Genomic DNA, 18,791 nt, shown 5'->3' with positions numbered 1-18,791 from the left:
CACCATATTACTGGTTCAAGAATGGCTAAGGCTGGGGATGCCTGGGTGGCTCAGCAGTTTAGCTCCTGCCTTTGGCCCGGGGGTGTGATCCTGGAGTCCCGGGATCGAGTCCTGCATCGGGCTCCTTGCATGGAGCCTGCTTCTCCCTCTGCCTGTATCTCTGCCTCTCTCTCTCTCTCTCTCTCTCTCTCTCTCTCTCTCTCTGTGTGTGTGTGTGTGTGTGTCTGTGTGTGTGTCTCTCATGAATAAATAAATAAAGTCTTTAAAAATAATTTAAAAATAAAAGAAGAATGGCTAAGGCTGCCTATCAGCTAATTTCCTGCCTCTATTCTCTCTCTGATGCCATTAACCCTGAAAACTGCCTCCCAGATAATCATTCTCAAATACTTTTATAGTATGTCATGTCTGCTGTGGTGGAAAGAATGGTGTACATGTGGTGGGGGGGTACTCTTTGGTTATGGGGATCAAATAATATGTACAAATGGATTTCTTTCCCATTTATTCTATTTCTCATTCATTCTGTTCATCCTATTATGCTGTGGTAACATCAATAAGGTAGAAGTTGGTTTGTTTTTCACCACTGTGGGCCTAGATGCTAATATGTGAAATATTAGTGGTAGGAAGGAAAAGTAGGGAGGAAGGGAGGAAGGGAAGGAAGGAATGGGGAACTTAAGGGCTGGGACTTTCTTACGTTATATGTGTTCTCCTGGCTCCTAGTGAAGACTTGGAAGTACAATAGGTACTCAAATGTATGTTTGAATGATGAATAAATATCCAGAACATTTCTGCACTGTGACAGAATAAAAAGAAACTAGGAAAAACGCGATGCAGAAAAGACACTTCTCATCTTACTTCCAACCTAGTACATCTGAAGTGAACTCTTCAGTTTTAAAAAGTAATTTGAAGGCTAGAGTAAACCAAAGGGTCAGACAAGGAGAGAAGGCAATCACGTGTTACCCGAGCTTAGAATGGCTTAAGGCGGTCTGACAAATGGGATTTTGCTCAGTTTCCTCCGGGGTAATCCACCCTAGGCCAGGCATTTTTAAAGATTAGATTTTGAAATAAAGGTTTGCACCTGGGAATGTACTGAGGCAGGAGAGCATATCCTTTCTCTCCACTGTTCTAGTTGCATAAGTGTGAGAATTTTCGAATGAGATATGAAAGCAAAGACAACAAACCCTGCAGGATAATAGTCTCTGAGGACCTTAATAACAGCCATTTTTAAAGCACAGCCTGTGGACTCCTAAATCCATAGCTGCTCGTTTAAGATGCATTGCGATGCAGTGGACCTGAAAACACACTCCTTATCTACCTAGAGCAACCAGGCTCCGAGCCAAACGGCAGTCCTCAAATTAACTCTTGTTTCTCTTGGGATGACAACTCTGCTGCTTTTACAAGGATTGCAATGGCCACATATAAAATAGGGCAAAACAGTCACACCCTCTGCGAGTCTGTACCCAACTGCATTTCCTGAGTGAGTTAGGAACGTCTGGTGGTTAGATTAGAGTCCTTATAAGGTCAAGATTGTAGATCCAATTCCTTTATATGGGTGCTTCTCAAAAAAAAAAAATCCATTAGGAAGGATAATTCTGTTTTGTTTTGCTAGTTTTAATGTCCAATCCATACCAGACTGATACTTTTGCAACATGCAATAAAAATGAATTACTCTTAAAACCTACAAAAACCAGACACAAAATGCAACCCCATGCTTTTTATTTTTGGATTGCTGTAAACGTTTATAAAGATTTACTCTCAACTTCTGTTCTCATAATGGAATATGTGGGGTGTGTGTGTGTGTATGTACGTGTGTATGCTCCCAAACCTCAAGTATTTAGAGCCTGTATTTTGCAAGTCATTCTGGATAGCCAAGCTAAGGGAGTTTTACTTTTGTATGTGTATTTTTGTTTGTTGAACTGCTTTCAAGCATCAACACCTTTCCAGGATAGCTGTGTTGGATAAATTCATTTAAAGAGCTTTTATATCTACTACTTCCTTCTTAAATAGAGTTTACTGAACATAAATCTGCTTTTTCTGCTGAATTTAGGAACTTCATTACTAACATTAATGATTTGGCTTCACATGAAAGTTAGGTGATGCCTTCAAGGGCTAGATGTAGGGCTGCTAGCTGCCACCTGGTGTAACCCCAGTCACCTATGTGTGCCTGCGGCTCCTTCCACACCTTTCTGGGTCTCTGTTGGGTGTCACTCCTTGCCACTTGCGGTGTAGCCCTTAAGGATGGCTTCCCTCCTGTTTTGGAGCTTCTGTTTCTGACCTTTTAAGTTCTTGGAAATCAGATTGCCACTTTTTTTCCTTTCCTATCAACTATATCTGAATTAGGTGAAAGTTATCAGTAAAGAGGAACTAATGGCCTTATCATTATTTACATACTAATTACTTTCAGAAAAGATTAGACATTGTGTGTCTGTAATGAATTTTATAGGGAGATGTGACCACTTACATTTATTCTTCCTATATCTTTTTGCCAGTTTTCTTGCTGACTTCTTGGTTGTATTCAAGATAGGGAGGTCATCATTTGCTGAGTTCTTTTTTAGAGACAAATAATTCCCTGTACATAGGAAAGAAAACATTAGGATACTGTTACCCATGATGTTGTGGAATAGTATCATAACCCTTTGCTTAGATAATAAAAAAAAAAGTGTCACCATAACTGATTCTTGTCATCTCTCTTCTTTATTTTTCTTCTAGTAAAACCTTTATAACTTTTCATATTCTTCCCCAGTTGTCCTATTACTTAGGGACACTATGGGTCACTCTACTTGTTGAATGAGATAGCACAAGTGTAATATTCCATGATATTGTGTTTATCCTATTCTTCCTTATAAACTCTCCTTCTCAGTGACTTTCTGAAAGAAGGTCTTCATCCCGCTTGGTTTAAGGATTTCAGCTACATTCCACCCATTGCTTCCTAACACACATCATCCGTTCCAATCAGGATGTGCGGTTCATTGTTCTTGCTCATAAGCCAAACTCACTCCCACCTTCTGCCATTCTTATACTCATCTTCCCAGTGAGAAAACCCTCTTCCCTCTGCCTCTCTGTTTTATCCATCCTTCAAGGCTCAAAGTTGTATGAGTTCATAAAGTCTATCACTTGATTTCCACCCTAATCCACTTAGAAGAGAAACTCTTAGAGTAAAGGCCTGTTGTGTTCTGGACACTGTTCAAAGTGTTTTACAAAAACTATTCCATGTAAGATTCTCCACAATCCAGCCAGGAGGTATTATTATTTAATATTTAGTGAAGCCAAGGAGATTAAAGAGTTTTCAAACCTAACGCAGCTAATAAGGGAAAGAGAAGGGACAGACCCAAACCATGTCTACTTAACTGCACTTTGCCATCGTTTTCTCTGGAGGCTGAGAAAGAGCACTGAGGACAGGAGGAGGCTAGACTCTCAGACAGGAAGAGGGTGTGAGATTTGAAGAGGCTCTCCAGGAAATGGGATTCTCCCTACTTCTAAAACCAGTCAGAAGTGAGATAAAACTACTTTAAAATGCCTGCAAAAATTCCATTTTGTCCAGGTGGGCTATCCTCTGAGAATTCTCTCTACCCACCACCTGCTTTTCTGTGGTTCCTGAGCCAAAGCTTCATCTGAAGACAAACACCACCACTGTAGAAAACTACATTTAATGCCGGTGTGAGTGTGTCCCTTCCTACCTGACCTGTCCATGTCCATGTCCTCTCCCACCTAGGGCTCATGCTGCCCTCTTGTACTGAAAATCACTACAGCATGCCAACCTCCTAAAAAATTTTTTCAAAAAAAGCCTTGAACTCCTCACCAATACTCACCTCCATTTTTGAGCGGGCTACCTGAGTCCTGTAGCTGGGCAGATTGCCTACCGACCTGCCATCCCAGAAGAACATGGGCAAGCTGCCTTGATCCTGATGTATCAAGTCACTACTTAATGTCATGTTTACATAGCTCTTTTTTTTAATATTTTATTCATTCATGAGAGACACAGATATAAAGGCAGAGACACAGGTGGAAGGAGAAACCTGAAAAAAAAAAAAAGAAGAAGAAGGAGAAACCTGCTCCCTGCAGGGGGCCTGATGTGTGACTTGATCCCAGGACCCCGGGATCATAACCTGGGCCGAAGGCAGATGCTCAGCCACTGAGCCACCCAGGTGTCCTTCATATGGCTCTTGTAGACAAAGGAACACATTACTGAAAGGGGAATTTCTGTTCTGGCAGCAAGGATGTTTTGTAGTAAGGAGACCTCTTCAGCACACACAGTTTGTGCTCACAGACGGTCCCAGATGCCCAATTGTAAAATAAGGAGTGAAAAAGGTAGTCAGGATTCCATTTTTCATTCAGAAGAAATCAATCTGTTTGGGTAAATCTATGACCAAAATCAGTAATGCCGACTTTCCAGATGCTTTTGCCTCCACAGATGACCCCCTCACCCCACCCCCCTTGTCAGCAGTAGCTGTCTTTCTTTCAGCTACAGCAACTACTGTCGCTTACAACCAGCACTCGTGGCAAATGGGGTGGTGGGGACAGCCCAAGGTCTTCTAGAGTCAAAAGGACTCTAATTCTAATATTTAGAAGATATGACTTTAGGTGAGTCCGTTAAACATCTCTCCACCTCAGCGTTCTCATATGAAGAACAAAGAAAACGTGTACTTCCCAGGGCCAGGAGGAAGAACAGAGTGGTACACATCTGTGTTTTGTACCCTTTACTGTTCATGTGTCATTTGTCACTCTCAACCAGCACCATGACCCCGAGAAGGAGTACCAAACTGAGAGTCACCTTACTGCCGGTGCCAAGACTTGACTTCAGTCACTCTGAACTTCCAAGGGGGGGGGGGTTTCTATCCCAACATCTATGAGGCATGGTAGGAAATTCTCATCAGTATTTAGTTGGTAACAGGAATGACTTAAATAAAAAAGCACATACTAGGGTTTAGGAAACGTAAAGACAGAACTGTCTCTTGTATTCCTCTCATTTTCTCACAGTGCTGAGACTAGATAAATAGTCCTCAATTAATACTGGTTTATTGATTTTACGTGTAGTTCTTTTTTGAAGATGCAACAAAGATGTTTATATGGGGTATAATGGAAATGGCAAAGATGAAAACTAGCAAATTTATGGATCAGCTTCCTATTTATGCTTGGGAAGACCTCTCATTTTTCCAAGAAGGTATCAATGACTTCATGATATACATGATCTTGAGGAACTATTAATTGAGTCTGGGTCCTGCTATAAATGGAGGATATAAAAATTCAAGTGAACTCTCACTTATATGCATGTTAATGCAGAAATCTGGTTGAATTAGTCAGAAAGTATCTTATTTTTTTGAACAACTAAAGGCTTGGTTTCAATCCTCTAAGTTTGTCCTCTGAGGCAAAGTTTTCCATCAAATACAACAAGAAGAAAAGTTAAGTAAAAAGAGAGAAGTGGGGGAATTATGTGGATAACTTAGATCTGTTTGGTTTTGAGTCCTGATTGTTTTGGATAAATTAACCTCACTTTTCTCTTTTCCTGAAGAAGTGGCAAATTCAGGAGGGCAGGTTTTGCCATGTACATACGTGCACATGGAAGAGACATATGTTTGATCAACCCCATTCTGCAAGAAGCCCAATACCAATTTTCCACCACAGGAACTAGTTTCAAAATCGAGGTATTCCCTTCCAGAAAGAGCCTGTTTGTGACGGGATACAGATAGAGGCTGCTCGGTCTGTTCGAGTATTTCCCTTCTTTCAACTCGGAATGTACTTCGATCCGTATTCCCCCTTGTGACTTCCAGTCACAGAGAATGGGACAGAGTTCTCTTTAGGGTCCATCTGTGATACTTTGGCTGCCAAAGAGAGTGACGGGAGACATTCATTGTCCATCTACCTGACATGTGCAACTTTCAGAATCCAAGAGTCCGTGACAGAAAACACAGGCCAGTTCTTCAGAATCACTAACATGTTACAGCTGCCACTGGCCCCTTACTTCAGAAGAGTCATTTAATTCCATTTTAGAAAGAGGGAGTGGAAAAAAGAAAGTTTCTGGTTACACAGATCAATCCAATTGTTTGGGACTTCAGAATGAATTTTTCAACTTGTTGAACAGAAGCATACAAATCTCTAAAAGCAAGTCAGATAATGTACAAAGCCTCCATTCATTGTGTAGGCAGAAAGGAATGCTGGTACCCAGCAGCTCGCTAAGGAATGTTCCTTTGGCTTGGACTGTTCTGTTGGGAACAAGGAGGGAAACACATATATAAAATGAATTTATAATGTCTCTGGCTTATAATGGCAAAATGATAAGAAAAGTTGGCTGTTTAATATAAACTGTCCATTGCATATTCCAGGCCTCCTCTCTTTGAGGTCCCTCCCACAGCCACAGGCCTGGCCGCCGTGTAGTGAGGAGGACAAAGTAGCGTTTATTATTATTGACTGGTGAGGCCTGCGCTCTGAAATTCATCCTGTCGACAGAATGTAAGCAAAGTTGGCATTTTAAAGCAGGGCTCTTTCAGCTGCTCGTTTTTCTCAGGCTTGCTATGCAACAGGATCAGTGCTGTAGTCCCCGGTTCAAGCTGAAAATGTTACACAGGAAGACATACCATGTAAAGGTCAGATTCTTCTACTGTGATAATTTTCTTGATCTGTGTATATACAAATGAGGTTGGATGTATAAGCTCTTCTCATAACTCTTATCAAGGTCCTCTGGACTTTCTACCTGTCAAGCCTAAAAATACGACGGTGTTTTAAATGGGAGATCTTACTAATAAATGTACGATGCTGTAATGAATGTGTGATGCTATAATGCCAAGGTGAACCTAATGTGTATTGTCAAGAAGATGCTCTCCTGCGATAGAATCCCATTAATGTGCTGGTGCTGTGGACCGAGTACAACCTTGTTTATTAGTCTCTCCATGCTTTTATGGTCAGAGTCAACTCTACAGATCACTTATGTGCATGGAAAATATGACTTAACCCATAGTGTAACGAAATGATTGGCCCTAGGGTGCACTTTATCATGGAATTTTATTTCATATCGCTTCCAGAAAACATTATCTTTTGTCTGCGGACCAGTTGACGTAACCTACGAAATTTGTAAAGTTGCAGATATATAATGTTTCAATTTGTAATGTCAAGGACTAAATGTATTATACCTCATAAGATGCCCACTGCCAATCTACATAATAGCATAAAGAGACAATGCATCAAGAAGAGGGAGTTGGAGGTGCATCTTCTTGTTAGTGGGCCCAACTGAAATGTCTTTTGAAAGAGCAGTTTATTTTTTTATGGTTCTCCAAATTCATGTCTAGCCAATGTCTCTTGTTTGGTAATTCCACCCATGTTCTTCCTGCTGTCCCGTAGGACCTCCAAGGAGAAATCGAAGCTCACACAGATATCTATCACAACCTGGACGAAAATGGCCAAAAAGTCCTGAGATCCCTGGAAGGTTCTGACGATGCAGCCTTGTTGCAAAGACGTTTGGATAACATGAACTTCAAGTGGAGCGAACTTCGGAAAAAGTCTCTCAACATTAGGTAAGAAAAGATCCGGGGCAAAAAAAGCCAAAAATGATTTAAAATGGGAAGATTTTCTTCCCATTCCTAGCTCAGGCAGCTAATATCTCATATGTTTATGTAAATCACCCAATTTCAGAATGATTCATTTTATTTTGAATAAATGAATCATTCATTTGCTTGGTATGGAGATGATACTTGAGGGTTCAGATTAGATTAAAATGGTGATGTTTTATAACCACGGGAGAGATGCATATTAAGACATTAGAGTGAATTTAAATGAGAAACACAGCTATCCTAATTTGATAGATTCTCTCTTGACTTACCACAGGATTATACAAAAAGTGATAAAATTAACGTGTGTTTATCATGGAATTCTTTCTTTGGCATTATTCTAAATGCATAACAGAGGACATTCCTTAAATATCGTAATGCCTCGTAATTAAAACTTTTGTGAGGAGACCTCTCCATAGCTCCGGCAGCTAGAGAGAGATTATAGAAACTTCTGGTCTTTAACTCTCAGAGTTTGCCACTGCATCCTCTGGAAACTAAGCCTTGAGGTGGTCCCTACTCTCCTCTCTTAGATAGTTGCCCCATTCTTTGGGGCACCTTTCTCCTGAGAAGCTAATGGATGCATCTCAGCATTGGTGTAAGGAGCACAGAGTGAAGCTCTCTCTCTACCCATTGTGAGATGGTTCGGTGGAGGGGCAAAGAGCAGGGACAGTTAAGTGACATGCCCAGTGTCACATAAATGACATGGGAAGTACAGGGAGTGGGAGTCAGGTCCCCTGCTTTCCAATCAGTTAGTTGCTTGCCCTAATTCACGTGTTTTTATTTTAAAAAAAAACATTTTGTGCTTTCTTCTGCATCTAGAAGAGGCGTAGGAGTGGAGGGTAGTAGAAGAGGACGAAGGGGCATCACAGTGGTTATGAGGGAACACACTGAACACTGGGAGGAGATACTACCTCTAGGTCATAAGTCTGTGGAATGGAGATTTCTTTTTCTTCTTCATAGTTCTAAATTGACCAGACTTTTGACATACAGCATATTTACTTCGATAATAAGGGGAAATATCACTGAAATTTAGTAATTCAAAAGTACTCTTGTAAAAACCTGTACATAATGTGGAATAATAAGAATGATAGCAATTAACGCGGTGCATCACATATCGTGCCATGCCCTGGACATTTTATATTTCTTGACCTATTTAATGCTGTCAGCAGCCCTACGTGATACACTGTTATTATTCTGTCTTTATATTTGAAGAAAGTGAGGCACAGAGAAGCTAAATAATTTCCCTAAGGTCATTTATTTAGTAAGTGGCAGATCCAAGATTGAATACAGGGAGTCCGGCTCCGGGGGCTGAGCTTTTCACCATCATATTATCCTGTAGGGTATGAAGCAGAGAGGAAAAGGTAAGACTCACATCAATACAAATAAGTGAAAGGATGGAAGAGAGAAACAGGTAATTCTAGGAGTAGGAAAGGATTTATTTTTACTTATAAGGTTTCCCCCCCAAGTTTGCACCCCAGCTTCCAAAGCACTCATTTTTATCTCCCTGCTTGGTCTGTTGAAGTTTGTGCCGATGTGCTTAGGATGACTTGGGAACAATGATGGGCAGTGGCATTTTCAAAGGCAGGGAGACTCTGTTCACTTCCCATCACTTAAACTTGAAGAGAGGTCAGTGTGTGTAACGACAAAGGCCACTTTCATAACATCTGTTATTAAAAAGGAATGAGATGTGTGAAATGGGAAAGATATTAGTGGATAAAGTAAAAGAAAAGAAAGTTATTCTTTTTTGCAGGGAAGAAAGGTGCTCTAACTGTTCTACACATCACTCAGTGCCTTTCCTCTCCTTCAGGTGAACTTGATGAAAAGAAAGGGGAATCGAAAGCGGCAAACAGCATGTCAGCCCAAATACGGGCTCTTCCTTCTCAGCAATTTCCCATATGCCAGCCCCTGCAGTTTAATTCTTGCTGTCATTAATCAAGTCAAAAACAGTTACCTTGGCTTATCTCAGGTGCTGCAAATTCTAGAATTTAAATATCCAGATCAACAGTTCCAGCTTCTAACTAGACCTCTCTCATAATACAGTTATAAGCACTCGCTTACAAAAAGAAAGAAAGAGAGAGAGAGAGAGAGAGAGAGAGAGAGAAGAAAGAAAGAAAGAAAGAAAGAAAGAAAGAAAGAAAGAAAGAAAGAAAGAAAGAAAGAAAGAATTCTTCATGTCAGAGTGACTCAGTCTCCTTCCTGATACTTCGTTGATATAAGGGTATCGGTCAGGCCAGACTGAATGGCAGGGTTCAGCCAAAAGCAGCCAAGTTGAGGCAGGGATTTGGGATGAAGCAGGATAGCTGGACCCTAGAAGAGTTAGACACAGAACCATTCATGACGCTTAGAAGCTGGCTTTGTGAATCTAGTCAGTTCCTCTGTCAGCGTTATTCTATAGTGAAAAGTCACTACGACTAAAAACTAGTTGCAAAGATACCCCGGAGAAACAGCCCTGTGTTCGCCTAAGCTGTATAACACAACATCCCACAAAAGATGGCAGTCGGCTCAATGTCTTAAAAGGGATCCTGGAGCCATTTTTCTATTTCAAAATATAGAAACTTCAGTACTTAATTACACAGGTGTCCATTTTTTTAAGTTTTTATTTAAATTCCAGGTAGTGAACAGACAAGACAGTGTGATATTAGTTTCAGGGGTAGCATTTAGGGATTCAGGGCTTCCATACGTCACCTAGTGCTCATCACGACAAGTGCACTCCTTAATCCCTGTCACCTGTTTGGAATCCAAATGATTTTGAAGTATCCCTTGGCATTCCATTGGCTCAGAAGAGGTATCCTTGTGCTTCCGGTTCCAAGTCTATATTGTGTCCCTTTCCCTCCATTTATTTTCCTTTGGCCCTATGCCTTTTCTCTTCCTGTGATTATGATTCTTATGTAAGTCTCTATCATGTCGTTCTGTATTGATAGAATTGTCCCTTTAGGACACACACTGGTATCATCCATGACACATTTACAAAAACTATTCTTCCTTGGACATTTCTAGCACATTAGCCCCTTGCTCAAGAACTTTAGTCTTGTCAATGCCCATATTTTTCTCATTCTTTCATTTATCGTTTTCATTCAACAAGTAAGTACTGAGTCTTTACTATGTACTTGGCACTCTTCTAGGCACTGAGGATACAACAGAACAAAACAGGCAAGAGAAAAATCATTGGTGTGATGAAATTCATGTGGAGTCATCAGAAGCTAGTGGCCTCTCTACTCTCTATCTGATAAGACTCAGATCATCCCTTCCCTTTCCTGTTCTCCCTCTACCTCCCGGTTCTTCCTCACTGCGCTGTGATCTACTTAGTCCCTGGCATGGGTTCTCTGAGCCAAGAAGATTCTGCTTTTTTTAAGATTTTATTTATTTATTCATGAGAGACACAGAGAGAAAGAGAGGCAGCGACACAGGCAGAGGGAGAAGCAGGCTCCATGCAGGGAGCCTAACCTGGGACTGGATCCCGGGTCTCCAGGATCACACCCTGAGCTGAAGGCGGTGCCAAACCGCTGAGCCACCGGGGCTGCCCGAAGATTCTGCTTTTTAACCCCATCCGTGCTCTCTGCCAATTTTCTCACTCACCCGTTTGGGTATGTACATTTGCTGGTCCTCACACTTGGAACGCCATCCCTCCTCACATCTTCCACCTTTTCCTTCAAATCTCATACTGAATATTTCCCTCTCTGGCTGTTCCTTCATTCACTACGAAGTCTTCCTTGTACTATTCTCATTTACGCTGGATGGCACATTCCTTTAAGTATTCATGAGTTGTTTCATAGGGCTCTGCTTCCTGCCTCCAGCTACATTGGAAACATAAAAACTCCAAGCTCTACTATTTGAGGGGAATACTTTGAGAAGGATCGGTATTGACCCTTCTTTAAATATTTGGTACAATGCACCTGTGAAGCCATCTGGTCCTGGACTTTTGTCCATTGGGGTTTTTTTTGATGACCAATTCAGTTTCATTACTAGGAATCGATCTGTTCACATTTTCTATTTCTTCTTGATTCAGTCTCAGAAGACTGTATGTTTCTAGGAATTTATCCATGTCTTCTAGCTTGTCCCAGTTGTTGGCATGTAATTTTTATAGTAATCTTTTATAATCAATCCTTTGACTTTCTGTGATGTCCTTGGTAACTCCTCTTTCGTTTCTGATTTTATTTGAGTCCTCCTTCTTTTTGTGTGATCTTGGTAACTCCCCTACCAGGTACGTAGTAAGTCCTCCTTTTTGTGCTTGATGAGTCTGACTAAAGGTTTATCCATTTTGTTTATCCTTTCAAAACACCAGCTCTGAATCTCATTGACATTTCCTCTTGTTTTTATAAGTCTTATTTCATTTATTTCTGCTCTGCTCTTTATTATTTCCTACTTCTACTAACTTTGGGCTTTGTTTATTCTTTTTCTACTTCCTTTAGATCTAAGATTAAATTGTTTGAGATTGTTCTTGCTTCTTGGGGTAGGCCTGTATCACTATAAACTTCCCTCTTGGAACTGCTTTCACTGCATCCCAAAGGCTTTTGGATCTCTGTGTTTTCATTTTCATTTGTCTTCACATATTTCTTGGCTTCCTCTTTGACTTTGTCATCGACCTATTGATTGTTTAATGGCATGTTGTTTAGCCTCCACGTGTTTGTGTTTCTTGCAGTTGTTTTCTTGTGATTGATTTCTAGTTTCATCCTGTTGTGGGCAGAAAAGATATGTGATATGATTTCAATCTTCTTAAATTTTCTGAAACTGTTTTGTGAGTTATCACATAATCTGTCCTGGAGTATGTTCTATGTATACTTGAAAAGAATCTGTATTCCCCTCTTCTGGGGTAGAATGTTCTGTATGTATCTGTTAAGTCCATCTGGTCTAATGTGTCATTCAAAGCCACTGATTCCTTATTGACTTTCTGTCTGGCTAATCTATCCAAGCCCTAAATGAGCCAATGAGGTAGAGTCAAAGGAGTCCTGGACCCACATTTGGGTGACCTACTTTCTCTTCTGGTTCTTTTACCAACCACGTAGCCTATGATCTTGAGCACATCACTTAACTGATTCAGACTTCAATATCCTGCCTTACTGAAATGAGGAGATTTAACCAGAGACATGGATGGTCTTCAATTTCCCTAGCAATTCTACTGACCTATTCTTTTTAATTCTGCAGTTTTTTTATGAACCTAGACAAATTATCGAAACTTTCTACATTGGTTTACTTATATTTAAATGGAACTGGTTAAGTTCAAAGATATGGTGTAAGACAAAGTAAATAAGATGTCTTGGAGAGAAAAGAATACTTTAATTGAAATTGCAGGGTACCATCTCATAATTTAATTCAAGGAAAGTATATGCCATCTGTTCCATACGCATTATCACATCACATTTTATCCAAGAGGTATAAGGAAAAAGTAAATACTCAGTGATAGTTGAGTGCCACTAGACAAAACAAAACACTAACTCTTTTAAGTGGCAGAAAAATAAAGTAAAACATTTTTACTTGCATGCATACATACACATTTGCACATTCTCTCTCTCTCTCTCTCTCTCTCTCTCTCACACACACACACACACACACACACACAGTTATTGATGGCATTATCCGACATCAAAATTGTGATTAGTCAAAGAAATTGTTTCTCATTCTAAAATATTCCATTTCCATAATCTTGCATCTTTAATTTTGAAAATATTAATAATTTGGGAAGTAGCCTGGGGAATTTTTTTCTGTAAGAAATAGATTTTCAGATTTCAATTCATTTGTCACCAGAGTATATTTTCCAGAGTATCGTATACACTATTAACCATGAGAAGCACATATGTTGTCAACACAATTTCAGCAGAATTTACATTCTGTGAGGTTTTCATACTTCAGAGAAAAGCTTATAAATGTTATATGCCGATACTCACTTTTATGGAATTCTGAATGCTAATTTGAGAGACAAGACTACCAACATTATGTAGTCCAGAACAGCAATGAAACTCTTAGAGAGTAATCAGTATTAAAAGTTAAAATAGCTTAGAGATTTTTCTATGATGGAGAATAAACAAAGAGGAAAAGGAGGCACAGTCTTTCTACTTTTGAGGGAAAAAATGCAACTTAGACATTGACTATTTCTGACCTCCCTTCTCTTATTCTTGGAATGTTAATTATGTTTGAAAGTTGGAGTTCATGGCCCAGATGGACCAAAAAAAAAAAGTTTACTTCTCTTTGAGTTTAATTCTCTCTCTTTATTTAAAGCCCCCAAAGCTCCCATTTTATGTCTATGATTCCTTATTACTTCTGCATTCTTTTTTTAAAAGATTTTTAATTTATTTATTCATGAAAGACACAGAAAGAAAGGCAGAGACACAGGCAGAGGGAGAAGCAGGCTCCTTGCAGGGAACCTGGTGTGGGACTCGATCCCAGGACCCTGGGATCACACCATGAGTCAAAGGCAGATGCTCAACCACTGAGCTACCCAGGTGCCCTTACTTCTGCATTCTTACCTCCTCTTTCTATACGCTTAAATGCTATCTTATTACACAAGGGTACCCAGGAATATATATGAGTACATTGTTAGTTTTCTAAAGAGAGTCAAAGTGAAAACTGCTTTCAAAGTAACACATTTTGCTTTAAGAATATGTGCCTTTCAGAGTCAAGTTCTAATAAGGATTTCAAATGAGACATCAACCCAATCATACCTGAAATATCTGTGTTTTAGAGATCTAACCATCGTCAGTAGCCTGTTGCAATTCTTAGCACCCTGACACTAAAGAGTTCCTTAAAGACAAGCATTGTATCCCAACACACCTAAAGGTTCTGCATTTTACCTAAACCTTACAAATTGTAGAAATGATCTGTTTATTAAAGATCAACACTTGCCTTGTTAAAAGCTAGTAGTCTCTCAGCTCTTGTCTTCGCTAATAAAGATTAATAGAAAATAGATAGGAGCTAAGTATGCCCCTTCAAACCTCCACGTTTATTTTCCTTTGAGTGGGTAGGGGTAAATGGAGTAAATTTGCCAATCAGCAGGAAGGCTTTTTGCTCAGGAATCCAAAAGCATTTGCTGAAAACAACTAAGGTTAAGAATTTTCTCACATAAGGAAAGTCTGCAACTTCCACTTCCCATGTCTAAATAGGACAGTTCAAGTTATGTGCTTCGGCACAGTCTTTAAACATTTGCAACCCAGCTCCCACAACTGCAAAACAAGAGGGTTGAACAGAAATCTCTAAGGTTCCTTCCAGCCCTAAAGGCCTATGATAAAACCAGAAGGGGGGGGAAAAGAGTCATTACAAACAGAAACATTTTCTGGAGAGATATTCCCAATATAAACATAGGTTAATCATTTGGAAATATTTGGTATATGATCTCGAAAATAAAAATAAAGCATCTCCTTCCAACAACTGCATTAGAAATGTGTCTTGAAGACACTTTACAAGCTTAGCATAGCCAAAGAAAATGTTTTTGGAGCTCATGGTACTTTATTACATTTAAATCGCCTTCAAAGTCGTGTCCTTACTTGACGGGACGAGCACTGGGTGTTATTCTGTATGTTGGTAAATTGAACACCAATAAAAATTAATTTATTAAAAAAAATCATGTCCTTGACAAATGCCACCTTTGCCCTTTGGAGACTGATCAGTAATGTTTAGGACATACAGGAAATACTTTAAGAAATTCTTTCGTAAAGAATAGTCCTCAAGTTCACCCACTGAGTTGTGAAGGTTTTTGTTAAAAGTACAGAAAGTCAGGGATCCCTGGGTGGCTCAGCAGTTTAGCACCTGCCTTTGGCCCAGGGCGTGATCCTGGAGTCCTGGGATCAAGTCCCACATCGGGCTCTTTGGATGGAGCCCGCTTCTCCCTCTGCCTGTATCTCTGCCTCCGTGTGTGTGTGTGTGTGTGTGTGTGTGTGTGTGTGTCATGAATAAATAAATAAAATATTTTTTTTAAGTACAGAAAGTCTGGGGGCAGGACCTGAGAGTCTGTACCTAAAACAAGCTATTCGCACGTTTCTTATGCACACTGAGTTGAAGAACCATGGCTTCAGATTGAATATCTTTGTAAGCATGGGTTTTCAGTCAGGGGCCTTTCTCTGTACTGCCTTTTCCTCTCCCACCCTTACCCAGTATCCTTTGTCCTTTATGAACCTTTTACTTACGTTCTTTTCTTAAAAAATTTATTTATTTATTTATTTATTCACAAGAGACACAGAGAGGCAGAGACATAGGCAGAGGGAGAAGCAGCCTCCATGCAGGGAGCCCGATGTGGGACTCGATCCCAGGACCCGGGATCACTACCTGAGCTCAACCACTGAGCCACCCAGGTGCCCCTGCTTAGGGGCACTCTCTCACCACTCTCATGTGTTAGCAAGGAAAAGAAATAGTCATTTGATATGATGGAGTTAAGGTTCTGAAACATTCCAAAGTGTTATCTAACTCCATCCTCCAGATCCATGAGAGCCTTTTGTCAGCCGATGTCCTGGATCCTTCTGCTCCTCTATTAACTCTGTGGACTGTCCCGCCTCCCTGGCTCTTAACAATCTCCCCGTCTCCTGCTCTGAGGTTTCTCTTAGATCCTTTAGAACTGAATTCCCTGGGTCTCAGAGCTCTTTTTTTCTCTTAGGGACACAAAGGGTTTCATTGACCTGGTAATGATTAGTCAGCACCGTTTCACCTAGACTCGGGGTTCTAGCAGTGCCTTGTGTGAATGAAGCCACAGCTGGACGCCTCACCATAGGCAGCCTGCCCCGCAGCATCTTTATCCTCCTCCAGACCTCTCCACCACAGGGATATTTTGTTTCCTCGACCCAAGAGAGGGTGGCCAAGCATTAGGCATCTCTACATTTTTCCTTATCTTTCACTCTCTCTACTGCCGAAGACTTATGGGGACTTAGTGGCGCTCAAACCTTCTTAATTTAACCAGAGCCTTTTCTCCCATGTGCTGCTTCTGCACATCTGGACTGTGCCTCTCTCTGCCTACCTTCCCACATGTCCTGCTTGATATCCTCACTCACCCTTGAGGGAACCACGCTGCAAATTCCAGACACCCCAGGGAATCCCTGTAACCAGTCGGCATCACGTACCATTAAACAGCTAACATCCTGCATAGGGACTTCTCACTTGGGCTTATCACGGGAGAGTGATAAGTGAAAGAGAAAGGGAACTGAAACAGCAAAGAAGGGACCTCTACACTCTATGCGGTCTGCGCTATTATATTTAATTTGTGGTGTTTATGGTATTTCCGGATTCCTTTATTAGATAATAATGCCCTTTGAGTCTCGAATGGTTTAATTCCTCTGATGAAATGCCTTCCGTTTTTCTGGACATAACGTTTATATTGCTCATAATAGAAAGACAGTTCTGACAGTTTGGAGAAGTAGAAAGCCAAAGGAATAAATCAGCTCTAAATCTACCTCCGAGGGCTACACTAGTTGTCATCTCAGAATTTTTTTCATGCATAGTCAAATGTATATACAAATACACAGACATACATGAAGGTTTTAGAAAAATAGATTATAGACATTTTTGTAACTTGATTTCTCACTTAGCAACTGACAGGGCGATCTCCATATCCCTAAATATTTGCTGACATCATCACACCGAACAGTGCAGAGGATTCATAAGATTCAAACACTGCATTGTATGAATTCATTATTATATGTGTAACCGATTCCCTAGTGTATATTTCAGTTCTTTCTACCTTGTGTGAATCATAAGCAATTCTAGAGGTAACATCTTTCTACCTACATCTTTGTATGATTTTCCAGTTACTTACTTTTAGTATAATTTTTTTTTAATTTAAGCTTATGGGTCATTGTATTTGCACGTTTTAAAGACTAGTAAGTATCACCCTTCAGAAAGAAAATGATCCCTCGGAAAGTTTGGAACAGTTTATTTCCAGCACTTAGGCGCAATTTGGTGATTCTGTTTGACTAAGTCCAGCAGGAGAATTGTATTTGAAATGTCAGGCGAAGTTACCCAACAGCAAAGGGAAATGTCATTCTACTTGGTCGCTTGACACTTCAATCTTTGCAGCACTAGAGACTATATTACATTTATGTTATAGGCAGCATTAATTTTTATGAATTAATTCGTAATTGCTGATGATATGTGAGTAATGCAGCATAATTCTCGATTTACCTGAGGATAGAGCTTTGCTCACACTCCACGTTTCTTCTTTGCTTTCCGGATGATGATTTATTTGGTTAATTTAGCTTCTCATCCTCAAGTGAAATGTGGATTTTATAGCACAGATCATTCATTTGTATATTCTTAAATGGCTTCTATGGATTAACATGTTCTAAATACAGTTGATGGTAAAGCACTCATTCTCCTGCCTAAATTATTCATGTTTGGGGGAGGCTTTCAGGCAAATGTCTGATTTTACTTTTCCACGTGAGTTGTTGTCTCAGTACATTTTACACAAAGGAAACAAAGCGGAAAATGTTGGAACTTGGTGAAAACAAATCCCAGGTGCACACGAATAAAGAAGGGTAGAGGAAAAGGAGAAGCATATGGGAAGAGGAGCAGAAAGGAACAGATGCCAGATGGAAGGAGTCGATGGAAGAGGCTGCCTAGGGTGCAGAAATGGAAAAGTCAAAATGTGGGGAGAGACCTTTCCATTTCTCAAAGCAGGAAGAATTCCAGTACTAGCATGAGTCACTTGAAAACTGAGCGGTTTATATTAGTCACCAGGAGCCATTTTTTTTTCTACCAGAAACATTAAGAATCATTGACTGCAACACTGTGGAAAAGCAATCCATTCCAGTGTATGTTTCATGCCAAAAGTCTCAGAATTCTGCATGAGGAAATACACATATGGCTAAACACTGTCTACCCTTGAAATTGCCATCAAAACGCCCCCATTATATATATGGCTCTCAGAAGCAGATAACTAGATTTTTACTGAAGACTGCTAGATGATAGGTTTGTATATTATGGAAGTAACCAAACCAGTGTACCTTCAGTGGGATTGTTAGAATCATTCATGACCCTTCTAGATACTGTGACCTAGTTTGCTCCTGCTGCTTTTCAGGTCTCACTTGGAAGCCAGTTCTGACCAGTGGAAGCGTCTGCACCTTTCTCTTCAGGAACTTCTGGTATGGCTCCAGCTGAAAGATGATGAGTTAAGCCGGCAGGCACCCATTGGAGGCGACTTTCCAGCGGTGCAGAAGCAGAATGATGTACACAGGGTAGGACGTTTTTAATACTAGTGCCTTGCACAGAGTAAACATCTTTAGTGACTATTATTTTAGTGACTATTTTAAGATGCGTTTTGATTGAAATTAAGCTGATGAGAAA

General features: G+C 40.2%; 1 protein-coding gene across 8 annotated transcripts in view; it reads left to right on the top strand.

Annotated features, from left to right (window-relative positions):
- The window catches only part of DMD (dystrophin), a 2,039,779-nt gene that overhangs the window by 1,664,919 nt on the left and 356,069 nt on the right, over positions 1-18,791 (top strand). For 6 of the 8 annotated variants that reach the window (XM_055339022.1, XM_055339018.1, XM_055339021.1 and 3 more), the window contains 2 exons: positions 7,330-7,502; positions 18,526-18,682. In XM_055339022.1, coding sequence (XP_055194997.1) covers positions 7,330-7,502; positions 18,526-18,682 — 330 coding nt within the window. Of the gene's footprint in view, positions 1-6,518; positions 6,579-7,329; positions 7,503-18,525; positions 18,683-18,791 lie in introns of those variants that run through there. The other 2 variants (XM_055339023.1, XM_055339025.1) reach the window with 1 other exon arrangement.

The sequence above is a fragment of the Nyctereutes procyonoides genome, unplaced genomic scaffold, assembly GCF_905146905.1.
Source record: "Nyctereutes procyonoides isolate TBG_1078 unplaced genomic scaffold, NYPRO_anot_genome, whole genome shotgun sequence".
Taxonomy (NCBI): domain Eukaryota; kingdom Metazoa; phylum Chordata; class Mammalia; order Carnivora; family Canidae; genus Nyctereutes; species Nyctereutes procyonoides.
This window is presented reverse-complemented; position numbering and strand designations above follow the sequence as displayed.